The sequence below is a fragment of the Poecilia latipinna genome, unplaced genomic scaffold (assembly GCF_001443285.1).
Source record: "Poecilia latipinna isolate Pla-1442-1.1 unplaced genomic scaffold, P_latipinna-1.0 Scaffold501, whole genome shotgun sequence".
Taxonomy (NCBI): domain Eukaryota; kingdom Metazoa; phylum Chordata; class Actinopteri; order Cyprinodontiformes; family Poeciliidae; genus Poecilia; species Poecilia latipinna.
The window spans coordinates 252,288-274,901 of NW_015113117.1; the positions used below are offsets into that span (position 1 = coordinate 252,288).

The window sequence follows — 22,614 nt, forward strand, 5'->3', positions numbered from 1 at the left end:
GTGTGTTTACCAGGTGCTGGGCAGTGCTGGAGATCGTCCCACAGACGTCGTCACCAGAGAGGAGGATGGCCACTGGCACAACAACCCCACCCACCTCCAGCAGCCCCCCTGGTCCTCCGTCTTCAGCCCTGCCCCTGCTGATTTCCAACGTCTCATTGGAGGAGTAAGTGTTAACTCCAATTCCCCTGATCTTCTGCTGTTGCTCTCCTCCAGGACCTTATGCACAAAATGAGATTTCCCTGAGAGAAGCAGTGTGTAGGCTGAATCTGACAGAGAAGTTGAAGATTCAGAACACATCCCAGGTTGACTCAGTAATCCCTTTTTATCAATAATGGATTGCATTTTTATTTCACTATCTTATTGAATTATGAATGTTTCATCGTAGATTTCGGGCTGTAAATGTGTTTGTTTCTGATGTAAGTTTTAACACTGGGGTCTATGAGAGCTCAGAGTGTTAATGTGGTCGGTTGTCCGTTCAGCAGTCGGCTTCAGCATGATGACTTTTACTGCTGCTGCTCTGATCCTTGGTGGCCATGCTGAACTGGGAATGCAGTTTCACTCCTCAATGTGTTTAAAATATTGCATAACTGTGAAGTGGGTGGAAAAATGTCCTTTTCAGAATTTTTGCCAAAAAATCTGAAAAGTGTGGTGAATATTTATATTCAGTTTCCCTGATTCAATCGCAGCTCTGTCTTCAACTATGACACATGAAAAGACTGACGTTTTTGTGGGAGAGCTTCAGTCAGGATGGATCTGTGAGCATCAATTTTAAAGCTTTGCCACAGATCTAGAGTTGGACTATTATTAGGCCATATGCTTTTTTTTATTTCCTTTATTTAACCAGGTAAACCCCGTTGAGGTCCAGATCTCATTTTCAAGAGGGACCTGGGCAGACATCTGCAATACAGAGCCCTGTAGCTTTGTAGCCCTGTTTGTGTATTTAGGGTTATTGTGAACCCCGCCCGTCTTACAGGATCTTCATCCAACCTTTCTATTGAAAAGAAGCATTCCTACAGCTTGATGCTGCCACCAACATGGTTTACCTTTGTGTGTGATGGCCACAGTTAGTTTTCCATCACATTTTGCATGTAGGTCAAAAAGTTCAGTTTTGGTCTCATCTAACCAGAGAACTTTCTTCCACATGTTTCCCATGTCTTCTGTTGGTTTATTTCTATGTGGAGATATTTAAGCCTTGCTTTAAAGGGGAGTTATTATGTAAAATCAATTTTTTTGAGCTTTATATCATATTGTAATGTCATATTTATTTCCTCATCCAAAACATACTTTGGTTCTTTCATACAAGTTTTGAAAAATCCTTTATCTCCCATGGCAACCATTCAGTTGCCATGGAAGATAAAGGATTTCTTTAGGCACTTGCACTCTGTAAGAGCAAGTGCCTAAACACTTGCTCTTACAGAGTGCATCTGCGTTTGATCTTAGGATGCACTTCTAAGATCAAACGTTCTTAGGAGTGCATCCTAAGAACGTTTGTTAACAGCATAATAATGTGGTTGAATGAATGAAAAATCATTCAACCTGCACCTGTGAAGAAGTGTGGCTGTTACCGTCCTGTTACCTACCACATTTATTGAGGTGCATTAGAGTAGAAGAGGCTGATTCCATGTGCAAACCAAACTATAGACTTTAATATTGTAAGCCTCTGTATTTCAACATTCTGTCTAGAAAGAACTGTGAAACTTTGACAGAATCCTGGTGACCTTTTGTATTGGTTTTGAAATAAGCCTCCAAATGTATTATGGTCCTCAGAGAGACTGAGTTTGGTTTGCGTTGGCTGGCCTGCACAGGATGGCCAGGGCCTGTCCCATGCAGCTAGACCCAAGCCTCCCTTGTCCCCTCCCAGAGCTCCGACTCTCCAGGGTGGATAAGGGGTTGGCTGGCTGTACAGGATGGGATGGCCAGGACCTGTCCCATGCAGCTAGACCTGAGCCCTCCTTATCCTCTCCCAGAGTTCTGACCCTCCAGGGTAGATAAGAAGTTGACCCAGCTCCTCTGCTGGGGTCTGGCTGGAGGGCAAAACCTGGACGGCATCAATGGTTTGACCTTTGAGACATGGAAGGTGGAGTGTACATGGAATGAAGGCGGCAGTATGAGACGCACAGCTACTGGGTTAACAACATTGGCAACAGGAAATGGGCCCACAAAACAGGTTGCCAACTTGCGGTTCTCTACCTTGATGGGCAGATCCTTGGTGGATAACCACACCTTCTGACTGACCAGGTATCTAGGGGCTTGGGATCTGTGGTGATTGGCATTCCGGGCATAAACAGCAGAGGTCTTGCAGAGAGTAGCTCTGGCTCTTCTCCAGACTCTGAGACAGCGATGCGCTGATAAATGGGCAGCAGGAACCTGGGTGGTTCCCTCCTGAACAGATAGAATGGGCGGCTGATGGCCATAAACAACATGAAATGGTGACAGACCCATGGCACTTGATGGTAATCCATTGATGGCATACTCTACCCAAGGTAAGTTCTGGGGCCAGCGACTAGGACCATCCATGCAAAGGATGCGCAACTTGAACTCAACCTCCTGATTCATCCTCTCTGTCTGGCCATCCGTCTGAGGGTGAAAACCTGAAGAGAGACTGACGTCAATGCCGAGAAGGGTACAAAACCCAAAAAACAGGAAATGAATTGTGGTCCTCTATCAGACACGATGTTGCTGGGAATGCCATGAAGTCTGAACACTTCTCGAGCCATCACATTAGCGAGATCAGGTGCTGAAGGCAACTTGTGTAAAGGAATGAGGTGGGTCATCTTCGAGAATCTGTCAACCACAGTGAGGAGTACCGTGTTACCTTGAGAGGGAGGTAGGCCGGTGACTAAATCCATCGAGATGTGGGACCACGGTCGATGTGGAATCGGCAGAGCCCTCAGTAGACTGGCTGGAGGGCATCTGGAGGGCTTAACTCTGGAGAAGGTGACACATGCTGACACAAACTCTCGTGTGTCCTTTCTCAGAGTGGGCCACCAGAATCCTGAGTGGACCACTGCTAGAGTCTTTGTAATACCTGGGTGACAGAAAAGTTTAGAGCCATGACAGAACTGAAGGACCTTAGATACCATTTCTTCAGGAACAAACAGAAGACCCTTAGGACATTGAGCTGGAGGTGGTTGTTTCAGATGACTCCAATGCTAGTTTAATAGTTAACAGCTCTCCGTCTCCAACGTCATAGTTTCTCTCGGAGGCAGAGAACCAGCGAGAAAAAAAAGGCACAAGAATGTAACCTGGCATCATCTGCAAACCGTTGAGACAGAACTGCACCAACCCTAGTGTCTGAGGCATCAACCTCCACCACAAAAGGGTTAGACAGATCAGGACAACGCAGAATAGGAGCTGAAGTGAAGAGACGTTTCAGCTTACCAAAAGCATGTTTAGCCTCTGAAGACCACTTGAACTGAGTCTTGGTTGAAGTGAGTTGATGAAGAGGGGCAGCCACTGAGCTATAATTCTTGATAAAACGGTGATAAAAATTGGCAAACCCAAGAAAGCATTGAAGCTCCTTCAGACTGGACGGTTCGGGCCACTCCAAGTCGGCTGCCACCTTTGATGGATCCATGGTAATCCTGCCAGGAGCAATGATAAAACCCAAAAAGGATACAGATGACTAATGAAATGCACATTGCTCAGCTTTAATGAATAGTTTATTCTGGAGAAGCCTAAGAAGAACCTCTGGTTGGGTACATCCTTCGAAAAAATCAAGATGTCATTGAGGTGTACAACAAATCTGTTTAACATGTCCCTTAAGACATCGTTAACCAATGCCTGGAAAACGGTTGGGGCATTGGTGAGCCCAAGGGGCATGACCAGGTATTCATAATGCCCTGAAGGAGTGTTAAAAGTGGTCTTTCATTCATCTCCCTCTCTTATTCAGACCAGATGGTAGGCATTACGCAGATCCAGTTTAGTGAACACAGTACTTCCTTGAAGGAGCTCAAAAGCAGAAGTCATGAGAGGCAGAGGGTACCTTTTCTTGACTGTAATTTTGTTAAGACCTCGATAATCGATGCAGGGCCGAAGAGACCCATCCTTCTTGCCCACAAAGAAGAATCCTGCACCTGCTTGAGAAGAAGACTTTATTAGTCCTGCTTTGAGAGCATCAGAAATGTATTCCTCCATTGCCCCTCTTTCAGGACCAGAAATGGAATACAATCTGCCCCTAGGTGAGGTGGTTCCAGGGCGAAGGTGAATGGCACAGTCGTACTCTATGTGGGGAGGCGGAGAAGTGGCCTTTGATTTGTTAAATACCTCACGCAGATCATGATAAACCTTAGGGACCTTAGACAAATCTGGATAATCATGGTTAACCTCACAGGGAGATGTCATGGTAGGGGCTTCCTTCAAACAAGAAGTAAAGCAAGATGAACCCCAAGACTGAACCTCACCTGTGAGCCAATTGATGACTGGACTGTGTTTGATTAGCCACGGGCGTCCCAGAATCACAGGAATCTCAGGAGACCTGGTCAGCAGAAACGTGATCCTGTCATGGTGGTTTCATGAAATCAGTGCAGACACAGGCTTAGTGCAGTGAGTTATTTGATCAATAAGGTGCCCATCAATAACAAAAATCTCACGTGGTTTATCTAGAAGTTCCAACTCCAAGGCGAGCATATGAGCTAGGCCAACATCAATAAAGTCAGCATCAGCCCCAGAATCAATGAAAACAGGAAATTCCATCCCTTCAGGAGAGTCAGGAAATCTGATGGTTCACTGATTGTGTGGAGGGTTCTGAGGATAGGGCTCATCAAAGACCCTCCGAGCTTTACTGAGCCTGTCCTTTTGACAGACAGTTAAGAGCGCGATGGTTTTTTTCTCCACAGTAGAAACACAGGTGATTTCTGAACCTCCTCTCCCTCTCTTCAGCAGAGAGCCTGGTCCTACCCAACTGCATGGGCTCCTCAGTGCTAACAGGGGGGTTTGTGGAGACTTGTGGCATGCTGCAGGGACTGACCTGGACAGTTGAGACCCTTCTTTGATAATTAGATGAAGACCTCTCCCTCTTATGTTCATGAAGGCGTTGATCAATCCACGTGGCAAGCCTTTCTAAGGCCTCGAGAGTCTTGGGAGGGTCACGGGTAGCAATTTCATCCTTGATTTCATCTGACAGGCCCTGGTAAAAAACATCAAACAGGGCTTCATTATTCCAAAGACAACTGGACTTCAAGGCATGGGAATTGATTATGTAGTCAGTAACAGGTCGAGAGCCTTGTTTGAGAGAAAACAATCTCCTGGCAGCCTCCCTCTCAGGACGGATTGGATCAAAAACCCTCTTCATTTCATCAGAAAACAAGTCACAGCTGTCAGCATCATTCTCCCACTCAGAAGTTCCCCACTGCTTTGCCTTACCAGACAGCAGAGAGATAGTGTAGGCCACCTTGGCCTGTTCAGAAGGGAAGGCAGAGGGCTGGAGTTCAAAAAGCAGAGAACACTGGGTTAAAAAAGGTCTGCACTGTTCGGGATCCCCATCAAAACGCTCTGCTAGCGTTAACTGAGGGAGTGACAGCAAGAGGACGTGGCAGTGTAATAGAGCACCTAGCTGGGGCTTGAGAAGCCCTTAGAGACGAAAGTCCCTGTAAAAGCTCCTGGACATTTCTTTCTAGGCCAGTAATGGCACCCTCCACCTTAGAACACTAATCTGGATTTTGCTGTGGGTTCATTCTGGTGAGATCGTACTGTAATGTACAAGCAAAATCAGCCAGAACCCAAAACGCAGCCAAGACAAGTGTTCTTGGGGCTGAAATCATGACATACCAGTAATCAAGGAAAAACGAGTTGCTTTTGAGTGAGTGATATTTTCTGAATATTATATATGTGAAAGTTTCGTCAATTCATCCTTTCATAAACACTAGTGCTGCGTTTATGACACAGCCTTCAACAATTTAGATGGTGTTTACTGGAAATTATTGGTCAGTGTAGAAACTGTGCAATTAGCTCCTCTGCTGGTTTATCAATCACACAGCAAAACACTGGACAGACTGTACAATTTACAAATACTATTTGTATTGTGGTTTTTTGACAATAAATATTTAAAGTGAATTTAATACAAATTATTTTCTATGTTAGAAAAGTACGTTAGATTAAGATGCTGAGTCCTGGAATAGAGTTAGTGCACCAGATTTATTTAGGTGCATTTAAGTAAAAGAGGCTGATTCCATCTGCAAACCAAACTATAGACTTTAATATTGTAAGCCTCTGTATTTCAACATTCTGTCTAGAAAGAACTGTCAAACTTTATTTGACAGAATCGTGGTGATCTTTGTGTATTAGTTCTGAAATAAGCCTCCAAATGTATTATGGTCCTCAGAAAGACTGAGTCAAACTGAGGTGGTAGAGTTGGTCTCCAGTGTCATGTGACTTCATCAAGGCCGGTTTGCTGTTGCTGGATGCCCAACTTTCTGTTTCAAATCTGATTCTCTCTGAGAATTTCTCGATGTTATATTCATGAAAATGGAGGCTGATAGTTAATTCGCCTACCATAAGGTTCACTTACCTTTTTCTTCTTGATTTGAAAATTGTTGTGCTGGACTGAGAGATGCTGAGGTGCAGTGATGCAGAATCAGAGCCTGCGAAGGCAGCAATTCCTATCGCAAAAAAAAATGGAATGACACTTTGTCAGAGAACATTTCTGAGCACAAGGCTCGTTTTATGGCTTTATATTGTCAACAGCTATTCTGAGATCAGAAAAAGGCTGCAGCAGATTTCCATTTGTGCTTCTGACTCTGGGTGATTCTGTATCGCTGATGGCCAGGAGTGACAGTGATGATACATCAGCAGAAAGCTGTGAATATGTGCAATTAACAGCTCTTGAGCAGGATATGTAATTATTTCAAAGTATCTTTGGATTGCAGCGGTTCCCTGGCTCAGGCCTTCCTTTTCCATTAAAGCCTCTTTTATTACGCTGATTTGCAGAAAAACCATTTCATTCTGATTGCTTGGCATGAATTTTTATTTCTGTTATTCCCCCCTCTTCCCTCTTCAACCCATCACTGTTCATTGTTCATCTTAAAAAAAACAACACTGTGACTGTGACCCATATGGCTCAGACACCTTCAATGAAAGGTACGACTTCCTCTCTGCCTTGACAGGGTTTGAGTGGAACAACATTGCCCTCTTGTGGATTTCTGTAAATTAGTAACAGGAAAGAAAAAAAAAAACATCTGCTCAGAGCACATGGTTGTTTATTCTTCCACAAATCCCTTTCCTTTAACCTTGCTTCACTTCATCTGTTGACTCTTTGGAAACAGTTATGGGCTTTTAACACTGTTTAGATGAGGTAGGAGGGGGAATTAACAAAGACGAAAGAGAGTGCAGGGAACTCTGCAGCCTTGTAGTTTGCCTCACAATCAGAGGTTAATGTTTAGACATGCAGCAGTTTTAGTGTTCTGACATTTGGGTGGATGAAAGTTATTGGTTGAAATTTGAAAATGCTAATGTGTCTCATCTGTAATATCTAGTGGGTTTTTCTGTAGTGTTAAGTTGGTTAAGATTACTAATGTTAATGCTGCCAGTCTTGGCCAGGATTCTCTAGCAAAAAATATTTTTAATCTTAATGTGATTTTCCTGGTGAAATGTAATAAATATTTATTTAATAGTTATAAAATAAATAAATAAAAGACAATAATGCTTTCATTTCCTCTCCATTCATAAAAGGTGAAGGTTTGCTGACGTGTGTTGAGGAATACTGTATGTACACAACAGGTTGACATCACAACAGAGTGACATCACTCCCAGAGTGTGGAGCCCATAAAGCCCTATATAAATCTGATGCCATTTCATTACACTGAGGAAATCAGGTGTTACAGCATACAAAGACATTTTGAAATATGTCAGATCTTTCCTGACTGTTCCAACATGACCAAGCACTGGTGCACAAAGCAAAATCCTTAGAGTGTTTGTGTTTGATATGGAGCAGCTTGCCTGCTCTGCACTTGTGTACTGACCTCAAACTAATCATCCAGCATCCAGCTTACATATGCTCTCTTTGAAAACCCATTTAATAAAATAGCATGTTATGGGAAAGTTCATTTATGTTAGGAACTTCACCACTTAGTGAAACACATTATAGACTTTAATTGCACACAGTAGTTTATTTTTGAGCTTTTATTTCGATTAAATATGATGATTTTTCACTTCAGTTTATGAAAAAATATTTAAAATTATAATCTGAGACAATAAAAAACATTTTGTAATACAAAAATGTGGGTTTAATGAAAAGTATGTTTAATATCAGCTTAAAGATTATTTTGAAAGGATATTTTTAATCTGACAAATAAGCCTAATGAGAAAACACATTTTAATTTACTGAAAAACACTTAAGCAGCTGTAACTTAAAAGGGGGGGCAAGCCTTTACTTTAAGAATAAGATGAAATTAAAGTTCATCTGTGTGTAAAGGCAAGGGGACCCATACAGTATTCAACATGGCTTTTAAACAGTGATTTTGACCAGTTAAAAAAAAAAACTGAAAGATGAGTTTAAAACCATGAAGAAATTTGAAAAAGAATTTAAATGGAAAATAATGCAACTTTAAATTTATTCAAATCTGTAAACTTTATTCTAATTCCTGAATTTGCAAGTTAATTTCTGTGCAACCCCCAAGCTGCTAAATCTACAGCCAGGAGAGTGTTTGAGAGTCTTTTTATAACCCACTGTAAGAGCGAGCACTACTGACACTCAGCCTGTGGAAGTGAAAATTACTGAAATTCAAGCACACGTTGGAAGTTGGAGCACATTTTCTTTAGCTCCAGGTATCAGTCTAAAGGAGTCTAAATTATGAAGAAAATCAAATCATTACCATAAATCTTCCCGTAGAGGGACCTAACATTTAGCAGAGCAAACTTGATTAAAATGCTTTTGACATCAGAGAAGGTCAGGAATCAAGATGTGGAGGTGAGCATAATCAAATTAGAATAGCTGGTGCAAAGTGTGTTATGTCTAGTGGGTGTTAATTATTAGAGGTATAAAGAAAAGACTCTGGAATGTCAAAAGAAATATCTGAAGAAGATGTGGAGATGGAGGAACAAGCAAAACAAAAAGTGAACCAGAAATCCGTTATTAATGGTGTGTGGGATGTATTAATTCACATAGAAGAGTGGTTGGAGTTATTCATAAAATGTTAACGTATCTGTTTGGATTGTTTCCAGGCTTATAGCTCATAGTTAGTCATTTCCATGTCCAAAATGTAGTAATATGCAAAAAAGTATGAAAGAAGAATGAGCATTAGGCAGCACAGCCAATGGGAGGCATATGATGACTGATGTACGGAAGGGTGAACTTAAATATCAGTGAAATGCAGTGAAGTCAGGAAAAAGCAGTAACTTGGCGATGTAAAGTGCCTTTAAACCTTTTTCACTTTTAAATCATTCACTTATATGAAGTAGAACTGCAATACTTTGGGCAGAATACCTGGCTATTGTAGCTCCACAGACCCCCGGTTTACCTCTGTTCTGACGCATTTTTAGAGCAACTCGTTTTAGAGCAAATTGTTTTAGAGCAATTCATTTTAGAGCAGTGTTTCTCAACCCTGGTCCTCACCGCCCCCCTGTCCTACATGTATTAGGTATTTCCCTTATGCCACACACCTGAATTGTATCTTGGGGTGATTAACAGGCTTCTGCAGTACTTGGTGGTCATGCAATAATTTGAATCAGCTGTTCTGGAATAGAGGCACATCTAAAACATGCAGAGCAGGGGGGCTGTGAGGACCAGGGTTGAGAAACACTGTTTTAGAGCAACTCGTGCTGCTATTCATTTATCTACTGGCAGAGAAACATTTTATTCCAATGTTTATTAAAGACGTCCACAACATAAGACTTGTCCATTAGATCTTACATGTTGGAGCCATAGTTTAACTGTAATGTCCATGCATGTCAGATACATATTAAAATATTAATGCTACCACAATATGAATGAAGTAAACAAAGCCTAGACATAATTAAGGAGTCTTCAAGAACTTCACTGAATGCATTTGGATCATTTTTTCCCCCAAGACAAAAATGGCAAAAACAAAAACAAGTAACTGTATTCAAAACATACAGAACAGTTACATTCTCAATCAGAGTGTTTTGGAAAATCCCTCTTGGTACTGGCTCCGACGCTGAGGGACGATGTAAGGAATCCTGTGTGTTAATATACGCTAGAACCAAACCATTTGACTTGCTTACTTGCAACTTTGGCACAACTGAACTTCAACTACAAAATTGCTGCCGATCACAAAACTTAACAAGAAGTTAGGACCTTGTTTAGCAGTTCGGCGAGGTCATAGGCAAGAAAATGTTTTGGGGGAATAGAGAAAAATGAATAGACTGAAAAATATAATCTAAAAAGAAAAAAAGGGTATCTGTGCAGCACCAGGAGAAAATAAATTTACATTTTTTGCACTCTTAGACACTCAAAGTACACAAAAAAATTTAAGTTAAAAAGGTGGATTTTGTATCACCTTAAAACTGGCACCACACCCATTGATTTAAAATATCTTGGTCTACCTAGATCTATCTAATCTGATCAAGGGAAGTGAGCCAGAACTCCTCCACTGTCAGAGCAGTAATTTTTGATTATTTCGGCAGATATTAAAGAGTGGAGACACATTCATTAAAATGTATTCATAAGCCTTCAGCATATGACTCTCATGAATCACTAAGCAGATAAATGAGTACATTTGTTGCCGAGGATGCGTCTGTTTCCTTCCTGCTCTTTGTGAGTCTCTCCGTTTGTACCGTTGACCTGGCCGGAGTCGGGTTCAGGCTGGACTGTTTGCCTTGTTGGTTTTGGTTGATTTAAAACACTGATGTTGCCCCGGTCTGATCTGTTTGCTTCAACCTGACCCTGGAGAGGCAGACCATGAGGAAATCTGCATGGCATGGTTCTGAGAAGGGACCACGTTTCACATCAAGCGCATCCTGATACGCCACCAGTACATCACACTGATTATCGTCACACTTACTGCAACATTTAATTAGCCTGGGTTTGTTACAGTGTATGGAGCAAGCAGTCATTTACAGAGCATCAGACCAGTCTGAAATGTTAATTATTTTATATCAAACATCATTTATTCCGGATCTTGTTATTCAGGCATAGTCAATTAATTTCAAGAAGATTGTGTTAATCAATTGTTATCTTAAGGAATCGCATTGTGAATTGCCTAAATGAGAACAAATGTACAGCTGTCAGTTTGCTGGATCTGCTCAGCAAAAACTAATACATTCTAATGTGCTGCAACCATCATGCTGGATCTAGTCATTTATTTCAGAGTTTTTTAGTTTTGTTTGAGGTTTGTAAGCTAAAAGTGCTACCGTCGCAGGAGGAGGGGCAGGGAAGTGGAGGAGAAAAGTAACGCTGCTTGAAATAAGTAAACACTGAAGAAATTAGCATGTTTCAGGAAATTAGTTAGTCTGGCAGAAGCAAAGCTCAAGAATGATGGGAAGTTGACCTCAGATGAGAAGAAGGCAGAGGCGACTGTAGAGTTAAGCCATATAAAAATTACATTTTGAGGGCATGTGGTCAGGCAGAAATTGAATGTGGTGAACATGAAAGCTGCAGAGCAAGAGATGATGTCACTGAAGGCCAAGAAGGAGAAAGAGGAGAAGCAGGACTCAGATCCACAGAGCCCTACCTGCTCTGAATGAGCGGATGGTGAGGACGTCCCCAGTGCTAATGCTAGCGTCCTCGACCCACATTCCTAAAGAAGCTCTATGATGATCAGATTAGGGCAACACTGACTGTCAACTATTTATTTTTTATTATTTTTTTTTTATGCATAACTTTGTGGATAAATTTCCTTTGATTTATTTGTATGTGTCGCTTACCTGGGTCGTCGCCGACATTTGATGTTAATATGATCTCACTGGCCCCACTAGAAATATTAAACTGGAAAAAATCTTCAGTAGTTATTTTACCCACAGTAGCATCCTGTAGCTTTGATCACAACCTCTAGAGTCCTTTTCTGCTTTTGCAGAGGAGGACTCAGTTCTGTTATTTAAACCTGCTGTGCTGCAGACAGATAGCATTAGAGTTTAGAATGGAAGGAGTGATTCGTAGATTTATCAGTAACTCGCTGTGTGTTCCCTTTTTTTTCTGTTGGTAGCACATTTATAATTTAGGCCGTTCCTTCACTTTCTGATGTTTCTCTACACTCTGAGAGTCAAACCTTCTAGTGGAGAAGAAAAAATGTGGTCAGACTTTTAATAGAGACTTGGAAAGACAAACTAAATTTGAAAGCAGATCTCAGTGTCAGCAGGAACCAGCTGCATTATACTGCCAAAAGTATTCAACTCATCTCAACCCTCGAAATTCTTGTATTCTGGTGTGATAAAGGGACAGTATTATGTATAATCAACTTTTTTATGTTTATAATGTTATTCCCTCATCAAAAACCTAGAGTGTTGCCTTGATTCTTTCATATGTTTGAGAAATCCCTTAATCTCCTATGGCAACCATTCAGCTGTGGAAAACGCCTTAGTGGACCTATCTCTGCCTTCGAGATGCAACTCCTCCTCTGCCTGCAGTTTTCAACCTCCAGAGCTTCTACCTCATGGAGGAGCCTTCCTCCACCACTCCCCCACTCCGCTCCTTCAGACTAGCCAGCAGCCAGCAGCAAACAACTGGCGGAACTGCACATCTGTTGAGTTCATCAGACTTTGGTCAAATTGTTAAAGGGTTAGTAGAGGAGCCATGCTGTGATGACTTCCTGAAGGCGGGGCTTCAGAAAGAGTAGAAGTTTTTAAAGAGACGGATACAAAGAATAGAAGAGGAATTCTAGGTTACAGAACCCCCTGGACATGTCAGCTTTCAGCACCAGAAATCACACTGGACCATTTAACTCTAATGAGGCCTGTTAGTAACTTTACATCACAGATGACACAAATCACGTGAAGAGTTCCCCAAGGCTCAACCTTGGGGCCCCTCCAATATCATATCTACGTAACATGATCCCACTAGCTCAGACGATAACAAATAACATGAGAACTTACCATAATTATGAAATTTTTATCTGCTCCTTTCTTTCCCTGAACCCTCTTCAACAATTCAGTCCATTTTATGCTATTTTTTATTAAAACAGCATAAAAAGAATGTCTGACAATATTATTCTAAGGATGAGTTCTAGTTCTGTAATACTCTCCTTATTGTTAAACATGGACTTCTACTGACGTACACACACGCACACACACACTCACACACAAACAGCCCATCTGGTAGCTTGATCACAAATGGCTGTTGCTTTGACTAGAAGGTTGCTCTGCCTGGCAGGATGTTGGTTCAACAAACACTCTTTTGGTTGTCATGATGGTTCCATTTTGGATTCATTGATTATGAGGGAAATGGGGCTTTTCTCACATTTGCCAGGTGCTATTTCATGCACACTTCATGTCACCTGGGTGGTTTGAATAGTGTTCAAAGAAACAACTGAACGTTTCCAACCCAGGTTTTATTGCTTCATGTCGAGAACCAGCGTTATGTTTCACTTTTTGCCTTGTTTAGTTTCACAGTCTCTCCATGAACAGGATTAGTTTGATCCTTCATTGGAAGAAATCTAATTCCAACACCTTTTGAAAAAAAATACAAAGTGCAAGCATCTACAAGAACAGGAAGGGAAACTTGAAGTTCTGTTCTGACCCTGTTTCTGTTTATTTTTCTGCTAAAATTGTTCCTGGCTTGTAAGTTGGAGATGGGATGTTTTATCTTATTGTCTGAGCAGCGTCAGTTTTCCAAGACAGAATTGTTAAATGCTTTACAGATTTTATGCACACAACACGATTAAACTTGGCATTGCTAAACATTTTGCTGATGTGAGAAATATTTCGGTATTCTTCAGATCAACCAACGTGTGTGTGTGTGTGTATGTATGATTTCTCCTCAGGTCTGAAAAGGCTGGAGAGATAGCTACCATTCCATTGACAAAGGTGAGACTTCTCAAGAAACTTCAGCGTACGATAAAATCAAGAAATTAGAAAATGAGTCCAAATTTTATTTTGCTAACCTTTTTATATGAAAATTGTGTTTAGTTTAAGCTAAACAATCCATTGTAGTAATTCCGAGATAAGCTTTGATTGAAGTTAGAACTGCACAGTAGAAGGAGCCCAGCTTCATTCAACATCATTTAAACCTGATCAGACGAATCATAAACATATTTAGTAACTTATTGACAAATTGCCTCTTAAGACAAATCGGTAACACTTTATTTGAAGGGGGTTGAATAAGACTGTCATGACACTGTCATAAACATGACATAACACCTGTCATGAACATGAATAAGCCTTCATGAATATTTATGACTGTTGTCATAAAGCGTCATTCGGTAAATTATGACACTTTTAATGCAAAGTTGACATTATTCAAAATGTCTTTGTTATGACAACTTGACATTAACCAGGAAATCATTACTGATATAAATTTGTTATAAAAGTATTACTGATTGCACTTTAAAAATTAGGTAACTTTATGTTATTAAAGGTAAAGTTTAAACAGTAATGATTTCTTAGTTAATGTCAAGTTGTCATAACAAAGACATTTTGAATAATGTCAACTTTGTATTAAAAGTGTCATAATTTACCGAATGACGCTTTATGACAACAGTCATAAATATTCATGAAGGCTTATTCATGTTTATGACAGTGTCATGACAGTCTTATTCACCCCCCTTCAAATAAAGTGTTACCGGCAAAGCCTCAGGTTGATGCTAATTCTGCTTTACTTGATAATTGCTACATTATCAAGTAAAGTAACGCTGCTACCATGTTGCTAGGTTGAGCAACACAACTCAGTCTTTATCATCTGTGACTATGCAGCCTTCCATATCTTCCATGGTCAGCCCCTGTAGGCCTGGAGGAAATACACTCTAGTGTATGAGTGTGTTTGTACATAAATGTGAATGTGAAGTCAGCTGATGTAAAGATCCATATTTCATATGCAACTAACTTCATCTGCATTAAATAGAATAATTTAGACACCTATAAAAGTGATGCTAGGTTTATCTCTCCTATATGCTCCACTTTTTTTCCCTCTGTGTTTTTCTGACGAACCCAAATGAAAAACATCAGAAGCTGTAGAGGCTTTGGCAGCCGGTGAGCGCTCCAAGAGGCCCGTGCACTGATGGATTATAATAAAGGATGAAGTCAACTGTAACAAAAATGTGATCAACCAGTGTTTGGATTCAATTAGCCAGAAAACAATGCTTCCATTCTGTAAACAGCCACCTGTGGTGCTAATAAAAACATGCAGCAGAGAGCTGCAGGGGCTGGCCAGCTCATTTAGTCCCAGTTCCAGGTCACACAACCTGAAAGGAAGGAGTCAATATTCTCCCCTCAGTGCGTCCACAGGTAGAGCTCACTCCTGACCTTCACCGCCTCTCACACCCCAACAGTTATTGGGATTTTAGTTAGTAGATCAACCTGAGGTGGTGCTTTGTTGAATATTTTCAACATTTCATATGAGTACAAATCTGAAAACTGTAAAGCGCTCTTTTTAATCTGATGTGTCTAAGTGGATTTTTGTGAAACCAGTTGAAATCAGCAAACTAAAAAGATTGTAATTTAATCTCAGTCCACACATAAATCTGGGAAAACTAATACATGTTTATTTTCTGGCCTTCCATCCTCACAAAAATTCTGTTTAATATCACTAAAAATAATTATTAATAAAAGCTCCAACCACAGAGGAGAGTTGACAAAACTCTGTATTTGTGTGAGTCCATGAAACAGAGACTTGAGGTTACAGTCTGTGATAACTAATGCTCCAGTATATCCACATACTTCCTTTTCACAATTCCCAATAGAAATAGTCTCATCTTATCTTTAATTCCTAACGGGAAGTCTTGGTTGTTTTGAAGTATTCTGACTGGCTAACATAGGTTTTAGTTTGTCTGAAACCATGTGTATGATGATATTTTCTTAAACAATGTTTGGGACATATTTGTTTTTTTAATTCCCGGCTGTGTGTGAGCGAGGCCTCGGTGAGAGTGTGGTCCTTCTGTGAAGGCATCAGAGGTTTGCTACAGCCAGGTCTTTATAAAAAGAAACATCTCTGCTACTTTGTTGAGAGCAAACGACATCATGAAGACTCAAACACAGCAGACCGGGTAATGGAGAGGGCTAAAGCAGAGATAAGAACATCCAAAGGTCTAAGCTGCTGAAGGAACCATGTCGATCTAAACATGGAGCCATTCACCTGGACTCACCTGGCATGGACAGCTTCAGTCAGGTGGCTCAGGGTGACATCAAAGGAGCAGGTGAGATCTACCTCTCAGAAGTATCTGTTGGCATGACAACCAGTCTGACCTTACGGAAGAGAAAACTACAATACATCTGGTTTGGAGTGAAACAGGTTGGGGGCGTGATGTTGTGGGAGAAGATGAAACCAACCAAAGTTGAACTTTCTGACCTGGAAGATGGATGGAGCTGAAAACTCTCCATGTTAGAATGTTGGATGAAAACTGCATGTCTTTATGAAACATGAATATTTGAACCTGTGAGCGTTTTAAGTCAGATTTTCTAAACACTGTCTATCTGGACCCTTGTCGGGTCTTCATTGTCATTTGGACATCCACCTTCTCCACCACATCCTCCACCTCCACCCCCCTCCATGCAGATCATTAATGAGCGTTACAGGGCCTACTCCTGGGTGGCCCAGCTGATCCAGGTGTTCATCGCCATCAGCGTCACCGTGTCCTTCCTGGTGATGGGATCCGCCATGAAGCATACCAGTGAGTTCTGCTGCCACTATAGAGGCTCCGGACATTTCGGCTGTCAGTAGATGGGACCCTTCCCCTGACTGCAGAGTGGCTGGGGTTGCTCTGAGCTGCACAATGTTTTGCAGGGTTTGGTTCTGACAGCGCGTTTCCTTCCTTCCAGTCGATGGTCTGGTGAGCTCAATGTGGAGCAGCCGGCTGCAGTGGCTGGCTGAAGCCTGGGAGAGAAACTCACCAAGCAAACACCAGCACTGCTCCGCCAGGAGGTAACACAGGACGGCTCGTCTGGTGGAGATTTTAAATGATGATAGCTGAGAGTCCATGTTCCAATCTAAGAACAAAGAAAGCTCCAAAAAGTCAAAGAGTCAAAATTCTCTTTATCGTAGCCTAAAAACAACTTCTGTTGTGTTATAACAGTCGTGTGCAGGCTCAGGAATAATTCATTTTTGATAACCAAAGATTTATTTGTCTTCAAAATCAGAAGTTTACATACAAAATGATTACTGTCTCTTTACATAATGAGGGAAAGCCCAGATGATCCAACTTACCTGGAGGATCACTGGAACTCAATGCTTTCTCTTTTGACACGACTAGAAAGACAAAGGAAGAGAGTCATGGAGCTGCTGCAGTCTGATTCATCCTGGGAACAATTAACTGATGCCTGAAGGCGCCACGCTCATCTGTTCAATTATATGCAAGTATTGTGTTGTTGTCCAGGTATTATCTTGCTTCTTGTGAGAGAGAGTTAATACCTGGGGTATAAATACTGGGTGCTTATACCCCTTCTGTCTGCAAAGAGGTTTCATAGAGAATCTTTTTAGGTGGATTATTCAAGAAGATTCATCTGAATTCTTACAACCTTCATCCGATCGTCACAACCCGTCTACATTCTATCGGTCAGTCAACTGGCAGTCAGAGTTAATCAGCTCTTGTTACAGATTCAGGCTCAGTTTTAGTGACTTTGACAATCAGTAACAGTGGTGTTGGTTCACTTTATGATTTTAAGTCCAAAGCAACCTAAACATCAGACTGCAGCTTGTTAATACACACAGGGACAAAGACCTGTGGAGACATGTCCTGTTTGGACATAATGACATCATTGCAATCTAATGATAAACTGGGATGTTTGTATCATCCTAACTGGGATGTATGGGAGTGGCAGCATCATGCTGTTGGACATATAATGTTCTCTCATAAGGAGCGAGAATATTATAGTTCAGTCCAGATCCTCTATTGTTCCCCAAACAGGACATTTGTTTTGCAGGCTGGGATTTAAAACACAATGAACAAACATGAAGTACAAAGATAAATAAATGTTAAAAACAGACAAAGACACAAGTGCTAATTCATAAATATATAAAACAGAATTTAAAACTCACTAATTTAGGGACCTGATTCCTCCAGACACAACAGAGTTCTTCCATCCATTTGTAGAATGATTCCTTAGGACAGGAGTCACATAAAGAAGTGATTTGTTTCACAGCAGTGAATCATCAGCATTACTAGAGCTGAAGTGTTGTAACACAGAGACGGACGTTGGAAAAGTGAAGCATAAACTGTTTTGGTTTTAATCTCTATTCATTTTCCGGTTTTGTCTTTTTGTTTCGTAGTTTCGCCCAACTCGGATTTTCCCTGCTTGGATTTGGGATCATTTTCATTGTGTCAGTGTGTGATCCCAGGGTAAATGACACACACACCCACACACACGCACACACAGAGTAATGAGCCCTTCGATTTGTGGGAATAATCTGTTCTCCACCTACTTCAGGGTTTTATTGTCATGTTGGACAAAGTTGTCTCGTTTTCCCTCAACACTGAAGTGGGCCTGTTTGTGTTCATCATGCTGAGAGAGTCCAGAGAGGAGCGATTCCAGTGAGTACCTGAACTGATGAGCCACCTGCTCACACACCGCTGTGTGAGGTGTCCCTGCGGTGCATTCAAGCGTTGCTGTGTCTCCTGGTTTCCAGACGCCTGGCCGTCCCTTTGCCAGTGGGGGAGTGTGTGTTCAGCCTTACCTGGCTGCTGCCCACGTACTTCCTGTTTGCAGTAACCTATGATGTCCTGCAGACGTTGGCAGACGTGGCCCATTACCTGCCTTACTACGGCCCTGAGCCGGAGCTGCACATCTACAACGTGACGGGAAGCGTCACAGCAGCAAACCTGTCCTCCTTCCTCTGAGCGCTCCGACGTCAACGCGCCACGAAGCTGCAGCTTAGCAAGTGCTTTCTTCTTCTTGTCACTTTAACCAATTTTTAAGGAACAGTTTAGCATTTTTGATAAATATTTCATTGTCATTGCACTGCATTTTCATTCAATCTACTTCTGCATTTAGCATGGCCTTGAGGGTGTTTTCCCTTCTCCTACCCACCAGAGCCTCATGGACAAAGGTCGGTGTGAATTTTCTGCTCAGTCATGAAGGAAACACAATCAGAGCTTTTGTAGATACAAAAAAAGATGAGTAAACTGGCTTCAAAAAACTCAGAGATTTTGAAATTAATCTCACGGACGTTCTAGAAAAAAACTGGAAGTTTTTGAGTTTCAAAAGTTAAAAATGTTCAACTTTTGAATTTCAGAAAATTTTCAGATGTCAAAAGTTTTTGACTTTTGAAACTCAGCATTTTGACTTTTGGAAAGTTTTTCTGGAACATTTTTCTGATTGATCTTAACATTTGAGTTTTTTCTCACAATTTTTCAACTTTTGGAGCTCAAAAATATCCTTGTTTTTCTAGAAAATCTCCAAGAATAATCTCATTTCTCATTTCTGAGTTTTTTTTTTTGTTTTTTTTTGACAGAAATTGACTCCTCCTTTTGTTTCTATCTACAAATGGCCCTAACACTTCTTTGTGAGAGTCAGATGTAGGAAGCTGTGCGTACAGATGAATTCATGTAGATTTCTTTGATAAATCCCTATCCATATGGAACTGAAAGTACAACACTAAATGACTAATTATGTACAGTAAATACATGTAAGTTCGCCCTGCATCTGTCAGCAAACAGCTATGTCGATGCAGAAAGCAGAGGAACTTTAAGGAATTGGAATCTCAGACATTTCCAGATGAGTTTGAGGCATGAAGAACATTCACCTTGGCATGTTGTCTTGTCTCCTGCTAGTATTAGCAGCCAGCAGTAGATCAGTGGGTTGAATATTCGGCCTGTTTATATTCCACACACCGTTCATACACAGCACAGAGCGCCTGGAGACAGCGCCTCCTACTGCTGAGTACATCATGTGTTGTATAGAGCGCTTGTTTCCTGACAGCGGCTGAAGCCATGGCTGAGATGATTCAGAGGCTCAGCATGAAAATGCTATTTGACGTTTGTCTTTGTAGGGATTCTGTGAAGAATCAGAGAAATAATTCCTCATCATGTCTGATAAACTCATGAATTTGGACTTCAAACAGTGGAAGTGGACTCATTGAAGCGAAATGTCAATGTTGCTGTCTGGATGCATTTCTGGATAAAACACAACACACACTTCTAACCAATCACACGACACCACACACACACACAGCTGTGTCTGCTTGACCCGACCTGGTGAGAAGAGGAGAACCTGTGAACAAGAGGACGCATTTTTGGTCACACGATTCTGTCAGTGAATCGGTTTCCACACTGTGGATGAAGGTCTTCACACTCTTTGTGATGTGATGTGTGATTGGCTGTGTTTTATCCAGAAATGCACTCCCATCACTGTTGTTTGTGGGTGTCGCTTGTGCATCAGATTTACGGGTGTACCAGAAACACAAAACCAAGGTTCCTGCTCTGGATGTTTCTTTGGAAAATAAAAATGTGATGAATTGCGCTAACATTTTTAACACATTAAAATACACATGTATGTGTGTCTGTTTATCTGGATGGATGGATGGTTGGTGTGTACAGTAATTCCTTCCAGGCTATTAACACTTTCTCATGCACTGTAGCCCGTCAACAAGGCGATGTGAACATGTCGTTGTAGCTTGATGGGGCCAGTGGCATTCCTCTGGCTGAATCAGCTGGCTGCCAGCTACCTGTATTTGGAGTGGGATTCCTCCTCTCCTCACTTGGTGCCAAACATCCATCTTTATGCATGTTTTGTTGATATTTCCCAGGGACTGCAGACAAGGAAACACTATCAGAAGACATTATGTAACATTGTTTGTCTTCTGGTATTATGTAAAATTATCTCTCTTTTTTATGTTACATAATATTATAATGTTTTCCTCCACCTCAAAAACATACCTGTAGTGTTGCTTTGATTCTTTCATGCATGTTTGAGAAATCCTTAGATTTCCATGGCAACCGTTAGGGGGTACCTAAATGCTCAGTCTAACAAAGTGCTGCCTATTTTCAGAAAGCTCCTCCTTTGAGGTTCAGTCTCCAGCTGAGCTTTCCCCTCCCCCACTCAGCTCCTCCAGACTAGCGGCAGCAGCAGTTAGCAGAGCCCTGGTGGAACTGTGCATCTTCTGAATTTCCAACAACTGATGTAAATGGCATAATGGAAGAGTACTGTTACAGGTGGAGTGCATCAGAGCGGTTTGGCCTCCTGATATTTTCACCTGAACCTTGGACTCAGAATCTGCTGATGGAAGGATGAACAGTTCAACACCTGAATACTCTGGAAATGAACTTTGAACTTCTGAAACACTAACTGGAAAGTCCGGTCGAAATGACAGCAGCTCAAGACCTGAGCAGTCAGTGAAGGACAACCAGCCGCTCATTTAGTGTCATCTGTAGTAGAGCATTAGGAAACTTCCAGATTGTGACATTATTTTAAAATGAATAAAAATAAAACATTTTAGTGAAGAGTTCAGTCAGTGAGGTCATTCATCCTGTAAACAGGAGCCTCTGACGGCTCCATATGCTGGTCATGGTGCAGTCTTGTCTGGGAACGGAGCCACTCGACCTCACAACAGTGTCCTTCAAAAGTCCTTGTAGGGAAAAACATCTAGGAAGTACAGAAAAGGCAGATGCTCAGCTGCCTTTTCTGAGCATCTGCTGAGCATCTGAGCATCTGTTAGCAGTGCTAACAGGACTGCTAACTCAGTCCTGTTAGCACCAAGAAAACCCAGAAAATCATGGAAACAAAAGAAAAATTACCATTAATATGGACTGAAGATTAACCACCATGGTCAGCTTCAAGGTGAACTAAGTTCTGCGGTGAGTTCAGGTACATCTAAAATAAAAAAAAAACGCCAACATTGGGTAAAAGTGTAACATTTTCTCACCAGTCACCTCAGAAACTTTTGAAATAGCAAAACATAAAATCTTAATGAATCTCAACAAAAAGTGCGTCACTTTCTGAGACGACTGGCAAGAAATATTACACATTTATGCAGTTTTTTAAGCTACACTATTATAATTACAAATTGAGACAAAAGCTCCACACAGTCACATTGTTGAAAACAAAAGGTTAGTTTGCCAAAGAAAAAGTGCCCTTGGATTATGGTTTTCGGGTGTTTTGGAGTGGAACATTATGAAGAACGGTGGCGCTGGTTTCATGGTATGGTGATGTTTTATAATCATGCTGGGATAAATAAAGTGTTTTTAATAACTGAACTCTCCATGTTGGGCCTTTTTATTGCATCCCAATATTTATTTATTGGATTATGGACTGCGGTTCTGAAGCAGAAAACCTGCAGGGTGACGCCCAACAAGCTGCTCTGAAGTAAAACCAGGAAATGCAGAACAACTGTGTAAAGTTGTCCCGTCATCTTGAAAGCTTCAAATCTTCAAACTTTTTTGAAGATTTGAAGTCACGTCTGCAGGAAAACTATAGAAACCATTGTTTTAATGTTCTGGACATTCAATTTTTCATGTTCTTTAAACACAGCATTATGTACAACGTTCCCAAAGCATTCACCTAAAGCAGTGGTCCCCAAACTACGGCCCGCGGGCCAATTCCAGCCCGCCTCCACATTTGGTCCGGCCCCCTGAACAATAC

At 41.3% G+C, this 22,614-nt stretch overlaps 1 protein-coding gene across 3 annotated transcripts in view; it reads left to right on the forward strand.

The window, feature by feature from the left end:
* LOC106952239 (uncharacterized) overlaps positions 1–19,138 on the forward strand; it is a 74,991-nt gene extending 55,853 nt beyond the window's left edge. For all 3 annotated transcript variants that reach the window (XM_015040235.1, XM_015040238.1, XM_015040237.1), the window contains 7 exons: positions 14–163; positions 13,872–13,914; positions 16,598–16,712; positions 16,861–16,963; positions 18,308–18,377; positions 18,466–18,569; positions 18,665–19,138. In XM_015040235.1, coding sequence (XP_014895721.1) covers positions 14–163; positions 13,872–13,914; positions 16,598–16,712; positions 16,861–16,963; positions 18,308–18,377; positions 18,466–18,569; positions 18,665–18,875 — 796 coding nt within the window. In that variant the 3' untranslated portion in view covers positions 18,876–19,138. The remainder of the gene's footprint in view (positions 1–13; positions 164–13,871; positions 13,915–16,597; positions 16,713–16,860; positions 16,964–18,307; positions 18,378–18,465; positions 18,570–18,664) is intronic.
* Positions 19,139–22,614: the final 3,476 nt, after the last annotated feature.